The 23,901-nt window shown below is 39.0% G+C and overlaps 2 protein-coding genes across 2 annotated transcripts; both read left to right on the top strand.

Moving 5' to 3' along the window:
- Positions 1-357: 357 nt before the first annotated feature.
- fam219aa (family with sequence similarity 219 member Aa) lies at positions 358-14,568 on the top strand. The gene is made up of 6 exons (XM_014982388.2): positions 358-611; positions 6,524-6,620; positions 7,751-7,844; positions 8,438-8,518; positions 11,340-11,394; positions 13,225-14,568. The coding sequence occupies exons 1-6, from the start codon at positions 552-554 to the stop codon at positions 13,381-13,383; spliced, it is 546 nt and encodes a 181-aa protein (XP_014837874.1). The 5' UTR covers positions 358-551; the 3' UTR covers positions 13,384-14,568.
- Positions 14,569-18,907: 4,339 nt separating this feature from the next.
- On the top strand, positions 18,908-23,769 carry LOC106915070 (BOS complex subunit ncln). Its single transcript, XM_014982393.2, has 15 exons — positions 18,908-19,102; positions 19,239-19,429; positions 19,513-19,657; positions 20,228-20,325; positions 20,442-20,519; positions 20,659-20,762; positions 21,229-21,317; positions 21,417-21,556; positions 21,652-21,830; positions 22,013-22,100; positions 22,212-22,250; positions 22,573-22,745; positions 22,827-22,880; positions 23,038-23,116; positions 23,464-23,769. The coding sequence occupies exons 1-15, from the start codon at positions 18,964-18,966 to the stop codon at positions 23,518-23,520; spliced, it is 1,653 nt and encodes a 550-aa protein (XP_014837879.2). The 5' UTR covers positions 18,908-18,963; the 3' UTR covers positions 23,521-23,769.
- Positions 23,770-23,901: the final 132 nt, after the last annotated feature.

Genomic DNA, 23,901 nt, shown 5'->3' with positions numbered 1-23,901 from the left:
AACGCTGCCTGGCTCCTGTGTACTGGTTACCATGACAACCGCCAGTCTTTCCGTTACTGGCGGTTGTTAGGATTAACAGTTACAGTCACATAGATCCTATAATAAGGTATAAAAGTTTAACATGTCATATAGTTTCCATGCCTTTTATTTGATAGTTTCTTTAACATCATTTTTAAAAGCGTTACATTTAAATTTCAAGTTAAAATATAATATCATCACATTGTTTGAAAAATAATATATGAGTTTTAAAACATCCCAGGTTGATATTTAGATTATAACGGAGTAAATAACAGATCTGCGTATTTCCGTGTGTTTTCCTCTGTGATTGGACAAGATCTTCATGAATATTCCATGCACCCGGAAGTAGGGCGGTACTACTGGTGCTTTGCTGTCGAGTCACCTCTGTCAAGCGGGATGGAGGAAAAGGAGCCGCTATTATGCTGATAAACGCAGGATCCCGACGGACTGAGCATCAATAACCGACATTAGTTCAGTTTAAACTGATCATTTATATTTAAATTACCGAATTTGTCTTGTCAGAGTTTGCCAAAATGATGGAAGAAATCGACAGGTTCCAAGTGCCTCCTGTCAACGGAGAGACACAGCCTTTGGTAAGAGAGGAAAGACAAAACCCATCGTATTATGCAAATTAATCTTTACTGAATTCAAATGAAGAGATTCTTCTCTCTTCTACGGCTGATTGTAAGAGATGTGTTTCGATATTATGTTGGTGAGCCAACGTATAGTAATTTGCAGCTTTGGGATACAGTGGATCCTGGGATGGGTGGATATAGCGACCAACTAAAGATAAAAAAAGGATGCCGATTACCACCTTCCCTATTTAGTAAAAAAAAAAAATGTCCGCGTAGTATTTCATGAGTAAGCGCACGTTCAACCCTCTGTATCTGAGTAATTTAACTACGCACTTAGTCAAAATCGTGAGTGTTTAAAGCCCACGTCATATGCGCTTGTTTACATCAATGCTGTCATAGCTTAGTGTTTTTACATTTCGTCATCGACTGACGTGTTATTTTGGTCGGGATGGGTACCAGACCAAAAGATCGCGTGAAGTGGGTCCTCGCCGTGAGCTGGACTCGTTAGGCGATGCAATGCAGAATGATATTTTCACATTTTTACGCCAATTGGTTAAGCTCCAAATTTGTGAAATGATAGCTAACTGTTTTCACAGCTCATTTTGCAAATAAAGAAAGTTTTTGTCTTTTATTACATAATTAAATAAACTTAAATGGGATTAAAGTTAACTTGCATTTCAGTTTAAACAACACCTATCAGAGTTACTGTATAAATTCTACCTACTGTAGTTATATTTTATAAATAATTTTGATGTGCTCATCCTGTTCTCATGCTCTAGCAAAGCAATCAGATGCATCCCACCGTCCAACATGGTGAATATTTCATCCTCTTAGATTACTTTAGATTTCCAGAATCTGATATTTGGATTGTAGCTGCAGTTTTCTCACTTAGCATTCTTTTAATAATCACATCACACTCAAACGACGCCAGATCCTTTTTAGTATTGTCTTATTCAAACCTCTCAAAGAATTGCTCCGGTTACGCTTCCACACTAACCCTAACAAGATCGCAGGTGCTGTGGCACACATGGTCATGCATTTTGATGCTAATAACCCCATTGTGCTTCCCAAGCTGCATGAATGCACTTGGCACCTGCCAAATTCACACAGAAATAGTTCTTACATAAAACATTGAGTGAAGTAATCATTGCCTGCCCCCTTTTTATGTTGCTTGTCTCTGAAAGATAAAATTGCAAAAAAATATATTTATATATACATTTTATAAGCAACCACACATTAGAGAGCATGAAAAACCTTAAGTACAACTGCCAAATCCTGGAATGGTTCATGGTTTACGCTCATGTGCCCCTGCTTTTCACAATCATATTGTACTGTCTCTAGCATTGTTGCAATTGTTAGAAGATTGTTATAGCATTCATTTGTTTCAGTAGTCACATGATATATCATCCTTCACTGAGATTGGTCAGTGGGTGGCTGCAAGGTGTAATCCTACCAATTGCTTAGAGTTCATGCTGTGTCAGCAGCCATGTAGCTTTTCAACATATGAACAGGAGGACAAACAGATAAATGTGACGCACTGAGGGGTATCCAGTGCTTTGTGAAAGCATTCTCGCTCACGTTTTAACATTCCTCAACTTTATAAGCTTCGGCTATATTTCATTGGGCGTTTGCATAATTATAATGAGGGATGAAAAGATACATGGCGTACTTTTTATTTCACAAATGAAAATCTGAATAGCGTGGCTTGTATTCGGCACTCCTGACTGTCCTGACTGTTCTGGAAATTCTCCTTTGCTAAAAAGCTGAAGATCAATCAGAATGGATGGAGATTTTTCTATGAACATATCTTTTCAAGCTTTGCTTCAAATTCCCAGCTGGAATTAGGATTGGGCTTTGACTGGGTCTTGTGAATATGCTTCAATGTAAACCATTGCATTTGTAGCTCTGGCTGTATAATCAAGGTTGCATTGTTCAAGTGAACCGCTGAATTTATGCTGAGGTTTAATTACACACATTTTGGATTTTTTTATTTAAATTATTGCAAACACTGACATTTGTGGTTGTAATGTGACAAAATGTGAAATCATTAAAAGGGTGTGAATACTTTTGCAAAGCACTGAATGTGCGCACAAATGTCATCTTGAGGGAGAGTATTTGTATGTAAATTTATGCTGTAGGTCAGGGCTATATATCATGCTTTAATGTACATAAATAAGATGAGCTGCCCCAGGTGTCATAGTCCTATCCATAGTTCAGGTTATATTCTTGCACAGCAGATGCTAACGGAGGAAACCCGAGTCCCTTCTGTGCTTAATATGCTGTTTTAGATCCCTTTTGAGTATTTTTTTTTCCCAAGCCGCAATTCCTCAAAGGACTCCATTTTCATGCCAATCATTCTTTTGAGGAATTCCAAGTTATCATTATCAACATTTTTTTTTTTTTTACAAAGACTTCTAAATTCATTTTCTGTTGTGTGCCTGCTTCCTGGTAATGGCGCAGAATAGAATAAATTAATATCAGGCACAGACGGTTTAATACAAAATATGTTTCACTTCACACCAGTTTCTTTTAGAGAGAAAAAGAAAATCAAAGGGATTCCTTTTTTCATCCTCCAACATTATTATATCTTTCTGGTGGAAAGGAATAATAATAATAAAAAAAACAACAAAAAAAAAACAACACAGCGGTAAGCCTAATCATCTAAAGCAAAGCGCCTGCCATCTGAAAGGAAATGCTCGTAATGTGCTTCATGCAGTGGGATTAATTTGTCTTTGTGTTGAGATCTCTTTTTTTTTCTACCTGTCTGTGGGCATCATGCTCACAGCTGCAGCTTTCGTTAAGTCTCCCATGTAAGGGGGGAAAAAAAGCGTCACTGACGAATAAAAATGAGGCTATCAATGAAGTTGACATGGGTAACTCATCCCATCGCAAGGTAGAAAATAGATACAGACCGATGTCCAAGGCTGAACCTTAAAAAAAAGCATCTACAGTAGGGCTTCTATACTGTCTGGAGAAGTATAGAGTTTGCCTTTATTTTTGTTTTCCAGGTCTGGATTCATAGAGATGACAGACTACTCAGTATGGAAACACGTTTGAGTCATCAGTGTAGGCCTTAATAAAGACTCTCTGGTCATTATGAGCAACTGATAAGGCTCTCCTTATAAGCATCCAAATCTTATCAGTCATGAATCATATCTCATTCAACATATCAGTCTCAAATCTATCAAAAGTTCTCTTTGCCAAGCCACTATCTTATTTAATTATTTAAAAATGAATAAATAAGATGTTTAAATATATTTTTTCTCCTGACTGTGAGGTTTGGTTGTGGGGAACTAATCCAATGGGGTATAGAAGGAAGGGTTCACAAATAACAGGATTATATGGAGAGTTGGTGCCTGATTCCTCTACAACGTAATTTTTAACAAAACACTCCTTGCTATCATGTTGACAAATTTGTTACTTTTCATTGAGTTTTTTTTTTTTTAAGTAGCTCCTATTTTGAATCAAGCCAACATTTTCTATCCATGCCTTTTCTTGCTAATTTCTAGTGCTAAAAAAGCAAATTGTTATTATCTTATAGCCTGAGCTATGTTGACGAGTCCCTTCAAATATACCTGTTAGCAATGATGTATATATCCTTGCAGAGCTATTCACAACTCTGGAACTGAACCGCAGTTTGTTTTATTACAACATCCAACATCATTTCATTTTGTGAAGATTTTATTTAGCAGTGGTCTTCAAATCCAGGGGTTTTGTGTCCTGTACATTTTAAGCTAGTTCCTAGTTTAACACAATCAAATGACTGAATCTCCTCCTCAGTGCAGTCAGGTTTTCCAAAGTGCTGCTAATGACCTGATTGCAAAGGAGAAGAAAAGTGATACATAGGTGTTTTAGCAAATAAATACTTGGAGATCCAAATGTATTTGTCACAGCTTTACCTGGACTGAGGTGATTGGAAGATGGAAAGAGTTAAACGCAGAACAATCCAGGAAGAGAGCCTGTTAGAGTCTACCCAAGAATTCAGAATAGGTTGGACAACCCTAAAAAAGTGGAATGGTTTACCACAAAACATACTGTTTTCATGTGTCAGAGTGGCCCAGTCAAAGTCCAAACTTAGATCCAGTTTAGAACTCGACTTGGAGATTCCAATAAGTAATGTCTATAAGCACTTCAATCCAATCTGCTAAAGCGTGAGTAATTTATTAAAGAATGGGTAAAAATATCAGTCTATATATGAGCAAATTTGACAATGACATACCCCCAAAAGGTTTTAGCTCTTATTGTCATGACAGATGTAAAAAATATTTTAATTGTAAATTGTTTAAACCTACCATTTTCATCCCATTATACAGTGATGTAATTATTTTTTATTTTTTTTGCCCTAATACAAAATTTACATAAAGAGTTTTGTGATGGTAGCGTGCTAAGATGTAGCTAGTACTTATCCTAGGCACTGTAAATGTCTATCAACCTCCATCCACTACTTGTGAAACATTCCAGGTTTCTCTTTAATGTTATATTGATACCTATAATACTGTATTGTCAAGTCTTCTATTTTGTTGCTGCGACTAAAATCAGCCGTGAAGCCAGTTTGTTCTTGACCATTTTTTTTATTTTTTTTTAATTGTGTGACATAAAAATTTATATGCAAAATAAGTTCTTCTCTGTCCCCACTTAATTTCTCATGAATTTTTCATCAAGCCCTCGTGAGACTCAATGAGCTCCGTCGGTTTGTGATACTGGCCTAAATCGGGGCGGCATTTCTCATTACAGTTAAATCAACGGTTTGTTGACTTAATTTCAGGGATGCTTGTAGCTTGATGTCTTTTTAATGAAACAAAGACATTCCCTGGCCTATAATTCTTTTATTTTATAAATCTTAAATTGTAGATTTTATTAAAATGAGTATTTTTCCACAGGTTATGTGTGCTCAGAGGAACACCTTAGGAATAAAGGAGTAGATCGCTGGAGTTATTGAAACCCAACAGCCTGACAGTCAGCAGTCATGAGGCTTGCGAAGTTCCTCGGAGTGCAACAAGGAGACGCCTGTAGAATCAACATAATGCTCTCTCTGTGACTGAAGCAGGCCAAACACATCTCGGCTCCCAGTCTGGGGAAGCCATGGCTGTAACAGCAGCCCCCTCTGTTCCTTTACATGGCCGCTTCGCCACATCATCGCCACTCGTTTATGCACAAAAGAGACCGAGCCATCAGCATAGGCTGAACATTCATGCCCATTGATGCTGCAGCCGAGGCTGCTACGCACGGCTCAAGTAGAGACACAAACGGGCCCCCGAAGAAGACCGTTTGTCCCATCTGCTTAGGCTTGTGATAAATCAGATTTGGACTTTTTGAGTCTGACTTAGATGTTCACTGCTGAATCTCTCTGACCTTTAGATGTTCAGGAAACACTGCAGGGAAATATCATTTGTGGCTTTTGTGGAAATCGCCGTATCCTCTGAAACACGTTTTGAACGTATTGTCACTTCGCACAATTGATGAAAAAAAACGACGTTTAGTTGCTCACCATTCGAAGAACAACAGCTCGATCGAAGGGGAGTCGGAGGAGCCGGAACTACTCAGTCAAGAACAAATAATTGGTTAATGACATTTATTTCATGTTTATTATATATTTTCTTTTAAAATAACCCTACCGTAATATTTCCCCTGATATTTTAATGTGGCTTTTGGTCTTGCTGTATCAAGTCCAAATTACCGGTGCCCTTCAGAACGCTTTGGATTTATGTCTGCCATCACTTTCTGTGTCACTTGGTGAAATGCATGTTCATGAACAACAACAAGCATCATCACGTCTGTGTTTATACTCTCAGAATGTACTGATGTTTTACCTAACACTTTCTACAAACAGGGTTCCGTACTGATAAATTGAGGTAACACCAACTGCTGACGTGGGCATTAGTGTTACTAGCTAACTTTCTGCATTGAGTGGTTGTTCCTTCTTTTCCTAGGACCCAGCAGCATCCTCTACTTTGGAGGCGGCGTCGGACCCTAAAGGAGAGAGCGTGGCCATGAACTACAAGCCCTCCCCACTGCAAGTCCAGATAGGTATTGCTGCCCTCCTTGCAAATCGTCACACATTTTATATCGCAGGGGTCACCAATAAGCAGCCATAATAAATGGAAGGCTTTTAACAAACTGGTGAGGAGTGATGAGCTATAAAAACAGAAATGGGATACCACGGTATGAGGAGTGCTTTACTTCTCTAAATGCGGTCTGTAAAAGTGAAGGCAACAATTGGGATCACATAGTATTTCTTAGACGGTATTAGTGAATTTATTTTTAAAAGAGGTGTAAAAGATTAATCTTTAGATGTTGGCTCCCATTTTTTTGTATGTTGGGCGCACAAAAAAAAAAAAAGTGGGCTAAAATGGACACCAAACTAATGCACATTTCAGCCGTGTCCCCTAAGTAGCTTGTGGCGCAGTTCAAATGAGACTTCTTATACGTTTATTTAAGCAGAGACTTTCTTCTTACCACTTTTTCATAAAGGTCAGTTCTACTAATAGTAATAATTATCATGTCAACAGATTCTCCCTTCCTGAGCTGTCGTTCCCAGAGCTGCTCCTCTGATTGACGCTCTCCTTTCCCAGCCAGTCCGTTTTAGCAGACGCCCATGTCTTTGTAGGTCTGTGGATATTTGGGTTGTTGTTTAACAACCAAACCCAGATTTTAAGCTTCCTGCAAGCTTTCTCTCAGACTTTCTCTCCTGTGTTCATTCGTGGGTCTTCATTATGCTGTTTGTTCACTAATGTTCTCTAACAAACTTCTGAGAATAGCAAATATGGATTTATTCTGAGATTAAATAACAGGTGGACTCAACTACATCAATTTCAGATGTTTTGCTTTAATTTTACTACAAATCAAGAAAATGTTAAAAAGTGTAACATTTTTTAGAGAGACTTTATCATTTGTATTGATTACCATCCACAGATTACCTTAGTTTTAGATTAAAAATGACATTACCCTAATGTAACCCCATATTTTAACAGAAGCGAAAATGTATTGTAGCCCAGACGCAGCAGGTAACAGTGGTTCCCAGTGCTCACTACCAAGTTGAACACTGCAGCACTCACTCATTTAACACTTTCCCCCCCTTCCCAAATGATACAACTCTCGAAAATGTGTCCTGCTGTGCTGATTTATTTACTGATGACTTCACATCCTTTGTTGCCTAGAGAAACAGAGGGACCTTGCCAGGAAGGCTTCGGTGAAGAATGGCACCGTGGGAAGTCCTGTCAATCAGCAACCCAAGAAAAACGCCAGGACAAGGTAGCACCTTCCTTCGCGTCTTTGTTTCCGCTCTAATTTTTGAGCGGGTTTATTAGCATGCCGAGTAGCGCAGCAAAATACTGCAAACGACCGAAACGCCAATCACGACATCGGTGCTTCCCGCTTTGTAGGGCATTAATTGCTTCACGTCAGCCGAAGATGCCGCTAGATTTTCTAACGTTGCGACCTATTCAATCAGGACACAGCAAGGCTTCCTCGAAGAAAGAGAAATGCACGAAGGCTGATGAAGGAGTCACAACCGCTGAGCATAAACCCGGCGCAGCCTGCGGCGTTGACAAGTGGCTCATGCACCTAATCCCACTCTCTTGTGGATTAGTGGGAATATGAGAAACGCTGCCCACTGGTGTGAACCCAAACTGTCTGAGGCTAAAAGATAATTTTGCCCTTTCTGCTGTCTGAATGCTACCAATTAATTGTGGGAAGAGATAATCTCTTGGTTCAAACTACGGTGCTTTTTCTTTTTTTTTTTCTTTCAGTTATATGATGTAAATATTTGCAATGATTGTTGTAAGATGGCTTTTTTTTTTATGCGTTTTACTTCTAACGCAGAACATGGCTGTGCTCTTTTATAGGTTGGTCGTGCCAAACAAAGGTTACTCCTCTTTAGACCAGAGCCCGGATGAGAAGCCTCTGGTTGCTCTGGACACTGACAGGTAAGCGCTCCGCTCCTACAGTAACCTCTACAGCCGGACAAGTCACTTCACAAACTATAGGGTGGTGCCCTTAAGAGAATCTGGCTAAACTTTGCAGACCTCCTTCTGTGTATACGGGGCTAATCCGTGGAGCGACTTGACAGTTTTCTTGACAGAAATGGTCCTAAAAAAAGGGGGGGGGCAAAACTTCTCCCAGGGCTCAGGATTAGAGCACAGCAGGGTGAGGATTTGGACAGGCAGAAGCAGCTCTATCAGAGCCCTTCCTCTCTCCCCCCCTTGTGTACCAGCAGGTCTGTATTTTTGCCAGATGAGTCCCAACACTTGTGGACCCCTTCTTTCATTTGTATATGCCAAACCCTTTAAAACAAGATCTGTATTGATCCAAAGAGTTTACGTCATACACTCGCTGACTGGCTTGGCTTGTTCACAACTCAACCCATTTGTTCATTGTTAACACTTTAGAAATACATGTGCTACACTGTTGTTTAAAGTGCAAGATAGCCTTATTATTTGTTTATGAGAAAAAAAGATTAACTGGCTGCATTTCTGTGATAATGTTGCAGTTGTATTTTTTTTCTCTCAAATTTTCATAAATTCTGATCAAATTTAGCTGCCTTGAATTTGTTTTCTGCATATCTGAGCCCAGTAGAGTATCTTTTGTAGGCTCTAAAACCTTGTTTACTCTCGACTTCCTTGCATTTTCTTCTTGGTTTAACACACCACTACCATGTCACTGCTTAAAGGAGACTCGATGACTAAGTCTTGGATGTCTGTCTGTCTGTTGGGTGTTTAAAAGTAAAGCCATAAAATGTAAGAAACTCTTTAAAAATAGACTACTAAAGTGCAAAAAGGAAGGTTGGAGTTTCAAGCTTTTTAAACTCTCAGTCTCTCTGTTATGGAAGTGGATTTGGAAACGTGAGACCCCATTTAGCAAATATCAAGTTTTAGGTGAGAATCTATATTCTCTAGTAGTGAATATTGGTTTTCCTCACTAATCACTAATATAAGATGCTACAGAGAGATAAAAATGTGAATTGCATGAACTCTTTATTTTTAAATACTGTTTGGTATTACCTTGGCTCACATACATTGCTTGGTACATAATGTTTTTTTTGTGATGCTGTCTGTTTTGTGAAATGTACCACAACACCACCATGTTTAAAGGCTTTCAGGTTTCTTCCCTTTTTTTTTTTCTTTCCAAATTTAATGATGGTCATTATAGCCAAACCCTTAAACTGTGGTCAAACCACAGGACATGTATCCAAATATGAAGGAATTTGTGTTTGAGTCCATTTGCAAATTGTAATTTCACCTTTTCGAGTTTCTGTCGGAGCAATGACTTTTTCTCACTTAAAACGTTCATAATACCAACTTCATGTACCATCTTCACAACAACTGTTTAAACATCTAAAGGTTGACCTGGAGGATGAACCAGACTGGTAGTTCTCCTCTAAATACCTTGACTTGTTTCATGTTTTTCCCCAAGATGTCTCACAAGAACGTGGCTCGTTTCAGGTATTCTGTTAAAATACATCCACAGGCGTTCTTCCTTTAACCTCATGGCATGAGCAGTAAATGGACTGAAATTGTATAAATGTACATAGTGCTTTCCTAGTCATACTGACAACTTAAAATAATATACGCTAGCCATATTCACACATTCAAATTCACAACTGCATACACATTCATAGACTAACACACAGATCGGTATGCGACCTTTAGATCTGCAAAGTTATGAACATATTTGTACCATCAGCAAACAAACATTACGCCCGGGTGAAAAGCCTTCTGGGATCCCATTTGTGATGTTCTCTCATCAAGATAGTTTCTGAAGGTTTTCTACTTTTCAAAAACCATGTTTTCTTTTTTTTTTCAGGATCTTATATCTGATTTAATGTCTGATAGTAAGAAAGAAAGATTGTGTCTATTTATACAATCTATGTAAATATGTGCTGTCTGCTTGTGTTGGGCAGCAGGTGAACATTTCATTGTTAAAAATGGAAAAGCATAGGGATTTGAGTGAGTCTGCCAGTTACCAAACTGCAGACTGGATGACTGAGTTAGAGCAAAACCGAAGATAACGTCAGATGTTTCCAGCATCATACGTTCAATGATAAAGTCCTGAGAAGGAGCATTGGACCACCAACGCTTTACTGACTCACAAGTGGTTCGCCCGCATGATCCGATCCAACAGACGAGTTGCTGTAGCTCTGATTTTGAAGAAGAAAATGTCGGAAAATGAAAGGTGTCCGAACAAACAGTGGATTGTAGTGTGTCGTGCACAGGAGTGCATAGGTGACGGAAAAGTTCATAAAGTAATGTAAAAAAAAAAAAAAAAAATGCACATAATCTACATTTTTTTCTTTATTCTTTCCTCACAAACATCTTTGCTTAATCAGTCTAATATCGAAAATGTTTCTGATCTTACTTTGTGTTTTGAAAAAGTAAATTAAATACAATATTTTTTTCTAACTTGTTTAAGAACATGATGCAGTTTGTATCTACTGCCGTTCCTGTCTCTAACAGTGAACAGCGTTTTTCTGCTCATCTTGTTAATGCAGCTGTGGAGTAAACATGGAACTTTATTGCTGGAAATAATCCCATCAGGGCTACCTGCAGGGAAAATAACCATGACAGAGCAATTAGAGCAGACAGCGAGAGCTTAAGATTAGAGCACAAAATGTTACCGTGAAAATTTTTTTTTTTTCCTTTCTGTGTAAGCCTGCTTAGGGACCCCAACTTAAAAAAAAAAATCTTATTTTTTTTATGGTACCATTTGTATCTTTTTGGGGTCTCAGATAAGATGTCACCTGTCTTTCAGTGATGATGACTTCGACATGTCCAGATACTCTTCATCAGGATACTCCTCAGCCGAGGTGAGATGTCTGAGGGACCAGGTATTTATACAAATATTATATTGTTTCACAGCACCATCTGGCAAAAAACCACAACCATCGCCATGTGATCACCTTCCTCCTCCTCTGTCACACTGGGTCACAAATGTGCGCTCATTTCAATACAACACTTTGTTTCCACACAGCACTCATGTGATTTTCATCCCTTCCAATCCTGTCCCATTTTGTTCTTTCCCATGTAGCACATCTTTTGGTTTTAGCCTGTGGCGTCCGCTCATCGCCACAATGAGCACAACATACAATCATTTGATTGTATGTTGTTTCTTTCATGTTTTATTTCTTTTCGTTTGCGCCAGTCATTTGTTTACTTAAAGACCAGAGAAACGACCCATTCATCAAACAAAAACGCAGAGTGACTGAGAAGTGGTAGGTTGAAGCAGCATGTATTTCCGCTGGGTTGAGAAAAATAAAATCTAATTTGTTGGTTTAAAATGAGCAGATTCGTCATTTGACATGTATAAACAACGCTTACTTTATACCTCACTTTTGTAGTGATAAATATTGTTCCTTTTAGTAGCTATTGAAATTTTGCACAGGTTTTGTTTTACACTGTGAATTGAGTTACTGAAGCCTTCCAATAGTAGTTTTTTATGCGTACACGTCTTGTCATGTCTGGACTACATGCCACTACTTTATTTTATGTGCTTTTAACACTGCAGCGTGGCTCATATATAAATTTTCACCAGCGTGTTTCGAAAAGCTGGACTGCTGCGCGAGTCTCAAGCAAATTTGCAACAAGATAAAAATGACAGTGAAAGAGAGATTGAGGAAGTGTGATGTTGTTCCATTCTGACTCTGAAGAGGACAACTTTAGTGGTTCTAGTGCATAGGAGCAAGATGAAGATAGCGATCATTGACTTTTCCTTGTAGGCTACTGTATTGTTTTCTTTTTAAGCAGCCGTGTTGCAAACACTGTTCAGAAAAAGAGTATTTCATCAAGAGTAAAAAATTAATCTGCGTAAATATAATATCTCAAGTTGCAACGTGGACACAAGGGGCTTAAAGACAAGAACAATAGATACTTTTTTTCCCCCTTAAAGCTAGTGGGTGTGGCTCATATTCAGATGTGTTCAATTGACCCTTTGCACCTACGTCAATACGGCATTGAACAGAGCAGCTGAAATTGTTTCCCTAAGTTGTGTTTGCCAGTTTCTTCTTGTTGGAGTCGAGCTAATTTGTCTGTGAACATCACTCACCTTGTTGGGGCTCATAGACGGCGGTATTCACAAAAGTTGGAAATATGATGATGTCCATCATGGCGGAGTTCTGGAGACCGTGACGTCACGTGTAAAACTTAAATAGTCCGGAAATTACAGCATGTACATTTGTGTGAGTATGTAAGAGAGCAGATTCTAAATAGGCGCAGCCGAATTTTGCACCGCACGACGGACATTTGTGTCATCTGCAAGCAAAACAAGTTTAGAACCCTGTGGGATCTCATTTGTGAATGTTTTCTCATCGAGGTAGTTCCTGAAATGTTTGCTACTCCTCAAAATTAGTGTTGTTCCTTTTTTTCCAGTGAGATTTTTTTTTTTTTTGATCTGTGGTATCAGGAGTTCTTTAATAATCTGTAAACACCTCATTGAACAGTTTGTTTTTAAATGCAGATTCGATATCTTGAGTCAGTGGAATTAGAGTCTTTGCTGTTGATGTGTTTGTTCTCAAGTTGTAGTTTTTGCTCTTTATAAATGTTGAAAGTTTAGCATAGGGTCAACAGAGTATTTTCGACAAAACTGTCCTGAAGTTTTGCCTATTATATGTTTTTTTTTGTTTTGTTTTGTTTTTTTGCAGCAAATTAACCAGGACCTGAACATCCAGCTGCTGAAGGACGGATACCGGCTTGACGAGATTCCAGACGACGAGGACCTGGATCTGATCCCCCCTAAAGCAGTCAACCCCACCTGCATGTGCTGCCAGGCCGCCCCCTCCACAGCCTGCCAGATCCAGTAGCTCCCCCCACTCCTCCTTCATCCCTAAATGTTCTTTTTTGCCAGCTGCTGAACAGAATGGCATCGAGGAGGAAAAAAGAAAAAAAAAAACTGTCGACTTGAAAAACAGGCAAAAGCAAAACTAAGAGAATGTGGGGAGGGGGGAAAAGTTGAATATGTACAGTACCTGTGCATGTTCCTCCTATGGCAGGATCTGTGTGTCTTACGTCTGCGATGTTGGTTCAGCGTGGATGGATTCAACTCATGGCAGAGACCTTACCTCGAAGAAAACAACGCTACTTTTGCTTCTCCTTTGTTCGAGTTGTAGCTCTTGCTTGGAGAGTTTTTTTGGGTTGTTTATTTTTCTTTTTTTGCATAAAACGATTGTGCAACGTTGCAGAAGAGGAGAAACGACAAGAAGGGACAAGAAAGAATCGGCCAAATTGCTTCTTTTTTTTTTTTTTGTCATTACTGTGTCAGTGGGCTGTCCAGACACTCCACTTCCTCTCCTGGTGTATAATTTGCGACCCAATATGACGGAATATAGGACATTAGGAGTTTGAACGAGGCCATTTTATTTCCAATTGTCTCATTTCTTTCACCTGGTCTGCTTCTTCGTCTTCCCCTGTATGTGAGAACCAGACTCAAAAAACGACGTGTGTGAGTTCGGTCATGCCCAGGAAAACAAAAAAAAAAAAAAAAGCAGCGTGAATGAAACACTAGTGCTCACCCTCTCTAACACTAAGCTACCAGTCAGTCTGCTATACTGAGATCTCGTCCTGCTTATATCTGTTTTATATTTAGTTATAAGAAGCAGAAAAGTGCATGTTGCCTGTTTACACTGCGTCCTGATGCCAGATGTGCAGATATTTATTTTATTCTACTGACCCGCAGCCGACTCCGTGTATTGAAGAAACGTTGTGTGCTTTGTGAAATGGAACATCGTCTGTCACGTTTAGGTTCACCTACTGCCATTTTCGTAGATGTGGGGGGAGAGAAAAGCACCGCAGCGTAAATCCGTGTCAGAGCATTCTCACACACTGAAGGTTACGTCATAGACTGTATGCATGAATGAGGGAAATGAATGAAGACAGAGGCTTAGAATTGTATGTTTTTAGTTTTATATACTGATGTTTGAATTGTGGCCAAATAATAGTAATATTACCCCTGGTAAAGATGTGCTAAACCCCCCCCAAAAAAAACTAAATTCATCTTTCAAATTTCATAATGAAGGAAATAATCACAGCTGACACACACGTTACCACCTGAAATAATTTATATAAAATGAATGTAGCTGAAGAATTTCCTAATACATACATGTATTATATATATATATATATATATATATATATATATATATATATATATATATATATATATATATATTTTTTTTTTTTTTTTTTTTTTTTTTTTTTAAGTTAAATACTTTCGAGGAACGTTAATCCCTGACTGTAGGTTTCTTTGACGTGTGGATACCATCTACCCATCATTTGCCTGTTTGCAGCCGAGCTGGAGCTTTTCTAGTGGTTAATTGGCAGGTGGTACAGTGGCGCAACACCCATGCATGTACACACACACACGCACACACACACACAGTCCTGAGGTCAGTTTAGTAAGACTAATTACCCTGACAGGCATGCTTTTGAACTGCGAAAGGAAGCCAGAGTATCCGGACAAAAACTCCTTGCGGAAAGACTCAAAAACTGTCATTTGGGACTCTTTAAAATGTAAAGTACAAGAGAAGAAGCCGTTCCACTGAGACAGATGCATTCATATTTAATAAGAGTAATTTGTAGTAAAACGTGTCATCTTAGGGTCCTAGAAACGTATTTTATTTGTACACATCTCTACCAGGGATTCCACTACTGGTGTAGGGTGCATCTTATGGACAAAAGGCTGTACCTGTAGCACCAGAAATGGTTGTCATTTCATACTTTATGCCATTCTTCTCGTAGTTAAGTATCTCAATAAGAACTTCTTAATTTTTCTTTAGAAGTAATGTACACTTTTTACGTAATGTCTGAACCACTCACAGACCTCAGAGTCTTAGGCTGAACAATCTCGCTGTTGTTACACCTTTGAAAATAATGATCATGTCGCGCTCACATTGGAAAAAAAAAAAAAAAAAAGTAGATGGAAACAAATCAGTTAACACTGCAGTGCAAACTTTTTTTTTTTTTGTTTTTTTGTTTAAACTTTGGAAAGTCTAAACTTGTTTACACCTTCTTTAGTTATTCCAACTGTTCAGTTGGTGTGTTTTAGGTTGAACTCCATATTGGTCCAAACTAATCCTGTTATTTTTAGGGTTTTTACACTTTAATACTAAAAAATAAAATCTACAGAGCAGCAGGAACAAAAGCAACAGGATCGTCGCTGACTCACTGAATGGAGATGGTGTGTACTGTGCATATACAAATACATTAAGTTATGGTACTGTATAGTGTAAAAATAGAGAAAATTGTATTTTGTTTTTTATTCCAACTTTTTTTTTTGTTCATTTGCAGATCTTTGTTTCAGTAAGCCATCCTAATGACGTTATCAGGTGTTACGGGTAGAGATGATCTAAAGGACTGTTAGCTACTAATAACAAAAGGTGACAGGAGAGACAAATTGTTTCTTTGAAGGTGGCGCCTTCTCTGGTTAAAAAAAAAAAAGCCTTAAAATGATTTAGTATTTTTATTGCAACAGCATATGCTCCCACAGAAAGTTACTGCAGTACTTCTTTTAAGAGCCTTATAGGGTTTTGTTTTTTTATTGAAGCACATTATATCTGCACTACCTTCGCTGTTAGCTGATGTGTCGTCATTTGTTTGATCAGACAACAGGGATGCAGCGCAGGACTGGAGGCTAATTGTAACGGAGAAGCAAGGTCAACTTCACGGTGTAGAAAGATTGGGGAAATATATTGCATATCGGTAAATATCAGTTATTGACCGTTCATATCAGTGCATGCACAATTTGTTTGACCTTCTTTCTGCTCACTGGACATTGTAACAAGGTAAACTTGCTTTCTTGTACGACCTTTTTGACTTCGGTTTTCCTTTTTTTTATCTTTTCAAAGCTTTAATACCCGTTCTGACTGGAGATATGGATGAGGAGCTATATTCTTGTAGTAATTTCCTGACTTGTGTCGATTAACACATATTTGTCTTTCTGAAATTGTGAGCTTTCTTATCTTTTCAGTTTAATGAGGGAAACGGCCACCTGCTACACATTTTATACAGCAAGGAAACAGCAAGTCACTCATTACTAACAAAAGTTAGCAAAGTGTGCATTAAGTACTTCTTATCATGTTTTTCCCCACTGAATAAAAGTTCTAAAATTAAAAATACCACATTCAGGATGCTTTTAATTGGAAATTTTACTTCTGCAATAAAAGATGAGTCAATTTTAAGGCTTTTTACTAATAAAAAAGGAGAAGGGGTGCCATCTGCTACTTTCCCATCTAGATCGTCGTTTCACTGGATATGCATACATGTCATGATCGGCGTCCCCCTGAATGCTCAAAGCCAGGCCTGTGCCGGTTAGGGCACAGCTTCACTTACTCCTTGAGTCCAGAATAATGAGTTGTGTGTTTTTTGTTTTGTTTTTTTCCTCTTTATTTTCACTTGTGGGAATTAATTTCTGTAGAAACAGGCGCTTTTTCATCTGTCAGATGCTTGTCATGACATGATTGTGAACTGGCTCCATTTAGATTTGAACAGTGTTACAGTTCTGTGTATAGTGCAACATATCAAAAATAAATAATGGATATCGCAATGCTCTGTGTATTTTCCTTGTATTGCATCGTTATTCCCAAACAATCGTGCAGTCGTTTTTATTTATTTATTTATTTTTTTTTTTTTATGCCTCTTCAGAGTGTTTTGAGAAATTTGTCTTCAGGAGATGAAGCCAAGTGGACCGATGCTCTGTCAGAGAGATGACAGATGGCGCTTCCAAAAGTTTACTTCCACTTATCTTCAGTGCGAATGTCATGTTTATTTTAGGCTTTTAATGGTGCAAAATCAGCGAATTTACTGTACTTTTTTTTTTAAAGTTATACATACTGGCTTGAATATGAAACTACATCCCACTGAGATTTGGGAATACCTTCCTCAGGAAAGAAACCAAATGTTTTTTTTTTTCCTTCATTAAGCTCTTGGTCTGGATATTTGATCTTACTTTAAGGAATTTGTAAAGTTCCCAAGGTTGGTCTGAAAATTATGGAGTTTGGCTGCAATTCCTCCAAGTCGAATTAAGTACAAATAAAAGAAGAAGAAAAAACTTTGGTAAAAAATAAAATAAAATAAAAAATCCTGTTTTTTCCAGACTTTTTTTAAAATTTGTTATTAAATACAAAAAAAAAACCATTAAAACACTAGGAGTTTTTAAACTTGATCTGATTTTCATGCCAACCAAAGAATTGACACGTTTTACAGATTATGATAGAATCTGACCAAAGTAATTTTATTTAAATTCCAAAACACAAAAAAGTTAATAATTGTACAATAATTAAAACACTTTTTAAAAATAAAAATTGCTGGAATAATTAAAATTTTTTGAAAAATATTAAAATCTTAAAGGAAAAACATGTAGGAACCCTGGAGTTCCCTGGTTTACTAACACATATTCAGCTATTGATCATTTTTTAATACCAGTATGATTAAACTGGTGATATATTGGAAACTTAAAGTCAGTGCTTTTTATTCACTCAGAAATGCTCTGTCATTTTGGAGCATCCCTATGTATAATCATAAAATAGAAACAAGGCAAATTAGGAACCACCAGGATTAAAGCCCATGGTGAACTGGAAGATGCTGAAATAGCATTTTCATGCTTCACAGGAAAGTTTCATCTCACCATGAACTGAGAAACAAGATACGATAAAAAGAATAAAAACAAAAGTCCCTACTTGAAAACCGATGCCTTCGAGCTCCATTGAAAATCGCAGCTTAACACAAAGACAATCCAAACCCTATGAAGCAATTATTTCAGGGGGAGTATGTAAATATTTGAGCCTGTACGTATAATTCTGACCATAAGTGGAGTAGAGAAAATTCACAATAAATTCAACTCCAGCTCCTGTTTCTACAAAGTAAATCATTTTGATAAAAGTGCCAGACTTACTCACGCTGATGGTGATTATATGTAAACCTGTAGTTAGCATGATGGAGGCGTAGAGAGTGTGAGGGGTTGGGGGTGGGGCGCACGCGATTAGCCTGGAGTTGATCCCCTGGGAGCAGATGGTGAATGGCGGCTTACCTACATGCTCCGAGTCCCAGGAGTCAGCAGGAGTCTGCAGTCACGCTGGAAGATGCAATGCTGGCTTTGAAGAAGTCTGAGGGTCGTGTCTCGTGAAAGAAGAAAGGTAAGCAGTGTTCCCATATTTAAGTAGAAGTTTACTTACTAGTGGTAGCTCCATTTGGAAGCTTTAGACAAGAGTTTCTCATCTTTTCCTCCAATCAGTAGGATATTTCAGAGCATGATCAAATCACTGGTGTCTTATCTTCTCTGTTCTGCTGAAGTTCTCCAGCAAACACACATTTGGTTTTAGCTTCCTCCTGGTAGTCTTGTGTTAATCAACCACCTCATCTTACAGACTGGGATCACATCCGGGAAAGACATGATGTTGCTGAGCAGCGCTGCTGTTTGGCTGCTGCTCTGTGTTCAGTGCCTGCATGGCTCTGCCCTCCCTGCCATGTCCTCCTATGAGTTCACTGCCTACAGGATGCAGCAGTACAACCTGGCGCAGCAGAAACATGGTAGGATCAAGTTAAGGATGTCTTGCATCTTGCAAACAAACAAACAACAACAAAAAAAAAACATTCCCACAGCATAATGCTGCCTGCACCACGCGTCACTGTGCTTAATTTGCCTTGCTTTGCCTCGTTGTGTGAGGTTGCCGCGGAGCCATCGTTGTGGCGGAGGCGCGCTCTGCCGACGAACCGTCGCTGACCCGCCGTTGTGTCATCATGAAGGTTCAGGACTTCACTGTGGAGAAATACTTTGAAGCCGTGAGACAGAATGCTGCTGCTGTGCTGATCCTACTGCCTCAAAATATCTCCGGCGTTCCACACGAGACAATAAAGGTAAAACCCGGAAAGGCTGTCTGTGCTCTAAAAGCAGATTAAATGAGATTCCAGCTGGTTAAAACACTCGCTTTACGTCTCAGGCATTCATGGTGAGTGAGAACGAGGCCTTGCAGAAAGAAACCCTCACTCCAGTCTACGTTGTTCCTGAGGATGAACAGCTGCTTTACATGTATGAGGAGGTGAGGCAGGCAGCAGCTTCACGGACCTCATCCATGTTTGTCAGAGGTAAAGCAGACAGTGATGTTTACTATAAAGGTGTATGCTGAGGTGATGGACGGGTAGATGTGTGTGAATAGGGCTGGATTTATAAGGATGTGGGCTCCTTGGTTGGAGTCAATCCAATAGGGAGAAATTCCTTTACAAATTACAGGACAGAAATCAGTAAAAGAAAGAAGAAAATCTTTATTTCGAGGCAATAAAAAAAAAGTAGTCCATGAAAAAATAAATAAATATTATGTATCAGCTTTTGTAAAAAAGTATGCATCAGCTGGTATTAAGTGATGCATGGTAGAATTATTACATCCAATAGCTCCATGTTGTTCCCAAAGAAATCAACTAAAAATCTGTAGTTTTTAAATAAAGTACAATATTTGCAAAACACACATTCATTAAAAGAAAGAAAAAACAAAACTCTGCTACCCTCCAAAAAACGGGGCCATGGTCCAACTGCCTCTAAACTCTTTCTAAAGTCTGGCCCTGAGTGAGGAAGCCACAGGATGAGTGGTAAATTTGTAGAAAGACTTTCTTTTTTCATTTTCAGAAACATTTTACTGAAAATGTTTTTACTGTCCACAGTTCTCCGAAGTATGGTCACTGCTACGGCCTTCCAGATCTTAGTGAGCAACAACAACCCCATTAAGGCCATCACTGACAACACCATAACCACACTGGAGGTAGAAGCTCAACTTGAAATAACATACTGGCTACTGGGAGTTTCAAACGGATCTTTTACGCTTTCCTTAAACAAGTACCTTTCCCCTAAAGTCCTGCTCCTGTCTGGTCCGTGCAGGGTGTGCTGGCTGGAACCGGAGAGGATGCTCCCACCATCGTCATCACCGCCTACTATGACTCCTACGGACTCGCGCCGGTGGGTTGGCCATTAAAAACGCTCCACTTACAAGTTCAGAGCGTCGACCTGTGAAATGGTTTCAACTTTGGTTTGAAACTTTCCTCCCGCTTAAAAGCTCAGGTCTTTCAGTTCAACCCGGTGTGTTTGTGTAAAACAGTGGCTGTCATACGGAGCAGACTCTAATGGCAGCGGAGTCACCATTCTGCTGGAGCTGGCGCGTCTTTTCCAGAAACTTTACAGCACCTCCGCTACCAGACCACAGTGAGTTGGAGTTTATTCACGAGTCATGACGAAGCATCTGCGACTGCAAATAACGCCAAACTGGAAAATAGTGAGAATGTGCGTTTTTAATATGGCGTCGATTGGTCAAATTTAATGCCTCAAACCAGGATGCTGAATTCCTCAATGGAAGATCAACAAGTACAGAACCTTTAAAACGAAGTATTTACACCTACATTTTTTTTATTCACATTTCAATGGATGGAACAAAAATAATTTATAAATAGGAAGATGTCTGGTTTTGGCATGTTTTTCTCGAGTCCGGTTAAAACCCAGTTCGACCCATTGTCATTTATTCTCACTTCAGCTTTCCTGTGAAGGCATAATGTGAGCTTCGTGAATTATTTTTTTTTTTGAAGGAAACTGTTACTTTTTTATTGTTGTTATTATTATCATCGATGGAAGTACTCAACAAAAATCATTAAGAAGATTCAAATTTATTTTTCAGATATAATTTAATGTTTTCCTTGACCGGAGGAGGAAAATACAACTTCCTCGGCACGAAGAGATGGATTGAGGAGAATCTTGATCACGCCGGTGAGATTCCAGCCTGTGATAGTGTAGATTGTGAGCAGGAAATTAAAAAAAAAAAAATCACCATTAAGGTTTTAATAAAGCCCAACCGTTCTCCTTCAGAGTCCAGCCTGCTTCACGACAGCGTGGCGTTTGTCTTGTGCTTGGACACGCTGGCCAAAGGTGATGAACTTTACATCCACGTGTCTCGCCCTCCGAAGCCCGACTCTCCGATGCACTCCTTCATTGAGCAGCTCGAGGAGGTAACCGCTCTTATCGTGACGGCGCGAGAAAGCGTAAACATGTCTTGTCGGTATTAATGGTGTTGTGCGGTTTCACCGCGTGTTTTACCCCACAGGTGGTTTCCTCCAGATTCCCCTGGGTGAAGGTGGGATTGGTGCACAAGAAGATCAATCTTGTAGAGTCGACGGTGGCCTGGGAGCACGAGCGCTACAGCCTGCGCAGGATCCAGGCCTTCACTCTGTCTCATGTGGAAGATCCCAAGTCTGAACTTCGCGGGTCTGTGCTGGATACAATGTATGTTTGACATCATTTTTGTCTTATTTGGTTGGTCAGAGAATACGTAGGTTATATATATACATATTTTGCTTCTAATTTTTTTAATATTTTATATTATATAATTGTGTGTAAAATAAATATAAGATAACACAGAAATAAGCATCGAAATATAATTCTATCTTCTGCATATCATCTTCTAGGTCCCAAGTAGATTTTAGGAAACTTAAACGAAACGGCATTATCATAGCTGAAGCTCTGGCCCGGTACATGTACAATCTCTCAGACAAGGTGAATAAAGTCAGTCCATTTTGATTATGTATATGTAAAAAAAAAAACAATCATATCTATACTTTAATTTGTTGTAAAAGCACATTGATCTGTGACTATTTTTGTTTTAAGGGTTCACCAAGGGATATTCAAGTTTTTAAGGGTCAGCTGGTGAGTTCCTTGTTCTCCTGCGCCATGTGCTGGCCTCTGGTGTTCATGCATAGACATTACAGCGTGCTTGAATTTTCCAAAAGCAGATCTGCAGTATCAATAAAATGCCATGTCGATTTCAGTTATTGGTCGCCACTAAAGTGCAAATAGAAAAGTTTTATCAAGAAGCAGCTTTATAAAAAGAAAGATGAAAAACGTCTCCAAAGTGACCCTGACATAAATGTATTAGCTTTTTTTAAAAAAAAATCTTTTCAGACTTCAATGATGTTAGACATTATCACGATACTTCCATTGTGAACCCACATATTTGTCCTCAATACAGGACTTTCAGGACAGCCACATGTCCAGTTTGATGTCCTTTTTGACCTCTGTGCCCCGGTCCGCCCAGCTGCTGGACAAGGAGCCCGGTCAGATCCTACTGGTCAACTCACTGGAGCACGAGTTCAAGCACCACCTGCAGCAGGTCCATAGACACACCTTTCGACAGGACAAGAGGTGAAACATGCAGCAGCTTTTTCATTCAGTGACTCAAAAGTAACACAGCAACCTCATGATTAACGTTACCTTTTCATGCAGGGACCCTGAGATCACCTTTTTTGATCAAATGAACCAACCAGTTGTCATGTACAGGTAAACTTACCAACAACCTTAGAATGTCCTGGGACTCGACAAAAAAACAGAACATAAATCCAAGCCTTAAAACTTGATATTTGTCTGTGCCAAAGTGACTTTGGTGTGTGTGTGGAAAGTGGTTAAAGGTTCAGAAACTAATGCAAACCTTTTTCAGGGTGAAGCCAGCAGCGTTTGATCTCTTCCTAGGAGGATGCATCACTGCATATTTGGGGATTGTTTACTATTCAATACAGGTGAGTTGATATACATTTCACAAAGCGTTTCTACATACACAACAGAAATTGCATTCCTTGCATCATCCAAGTGTACTTAGGAGATGTCTGGTTGGTTTCATGTTTTTTTAAAGGTGTCAAAGTAATGAGAGCTGAATACTCACTTTTCAGATTTTTTCATTTTTTAATCCAGTTCACAACCATGTGGTTCTGTTGGTCTATCAGAGTGTCGTAATGTGACAAAATGTAAAAAAAAAAAAAAAAGGGGGGGTTTCAATGTTTTTGCTCGATGTTGTTTAGCACCTAGCCATTCAGGAGGATTAAAATAATCTCGATGCGTAACGTTTTCCACCTGTTTTCTCCTGCAGAATTTCAGGCATCTGTACGCTAGACTCAAAGCTGCGGTGAAAACCAAGCATCAGTGACAGCTTCAAGGATCCAGGCTTCATGGCTTCCTGAGCTCATGACAGACGTCTGCTTCACAGAACATTAAAGCAATCCAGTATTAAGTTTCCCACAGTAAGACAGGAAGTGTGCATTTGCTTTGCGCTCTGTCAGATGTTCAAAGACGTGTACGTTCCTTAGAAAGGACTTTCTAGAGTCGTAAAAAGTACGCAAATCAAGAAATAAAAGTGTTCTGTCGTCAGTCCTGCCGACGGCGTGAATAACTGGGATCTGATGTCCAATCGATGAAATGCATTTTCTCTCACATTACTATGATCGCTCGACATGACGTGTGTGTGTGTGTGTGGCTGAGCTTCAACGCAGCTTCCAGGCGAGGTTCAACCACTGCAATGGACGCTCAG

This window comes from Poecilia mexicana, unplaced genomic scaffold (genome assembly GCF_051168715.1).
Source record: "Poecilia mexicana isolate PSO_F unplaced genomic scaffold, ASM5116871v1 scaffold_5, whole genome shotgun sequence".
Taxonomy (NCBI): Eukaryota; Metazoa; Chordata; class Actinopteri; order Cyprinodontiformes; family Poeciliidae; genus Poecilia; species Poecilia mexicana.
The sequence above is the reverse complement of the archived record's forward strand: the minus strand, read 5'-3'. Positions and strand labels throughout refer to the sequence as shown.

Coding starts and splice junctions, on each gene's coding strand:
- fam219aa (XM_014982388.2), top strand. CDS start 552: ATGATGGAAGAAATCGACAGGTTCCAAGTGCCTCCTGTCAACGGAGAG. Junction 8,519..11,339: donor GTTGCTCTGGACACTGACAG/GTAAGCGCTCCG, acceptor CCTGTCTTTCAG/TGATGATGACTTCGACATGT. Junction 11,395..13,224: donor CAGGATACTCCTCAGCCGAG/GTGAGATGTCTG, acceptor GTTTTTTTGCAG/CAAATTAACCAGGACCTGAA.
- LOC106915070 (XM_014982393.2), top strand. CDS start 18,964: ATGATGTTGCTGAGCAGCGCTGCTGTTTGGCTGCTGCTCTGTGTTCAG. Junction 21,318..21,416: donor GGAGAATCTTGATCACGCCG/GTGAGATTCCAG, acceptor GTTCTCCTTCAG/AGTCCAGCCTGCTTCACGAC. Junction 23,117..23,463: donor TTGTTTACTATTCAATACAG/GTGAGTTGATAT, acceptor TTTCTCCTGCAG/AATTTCAGGCATCTGTACGC.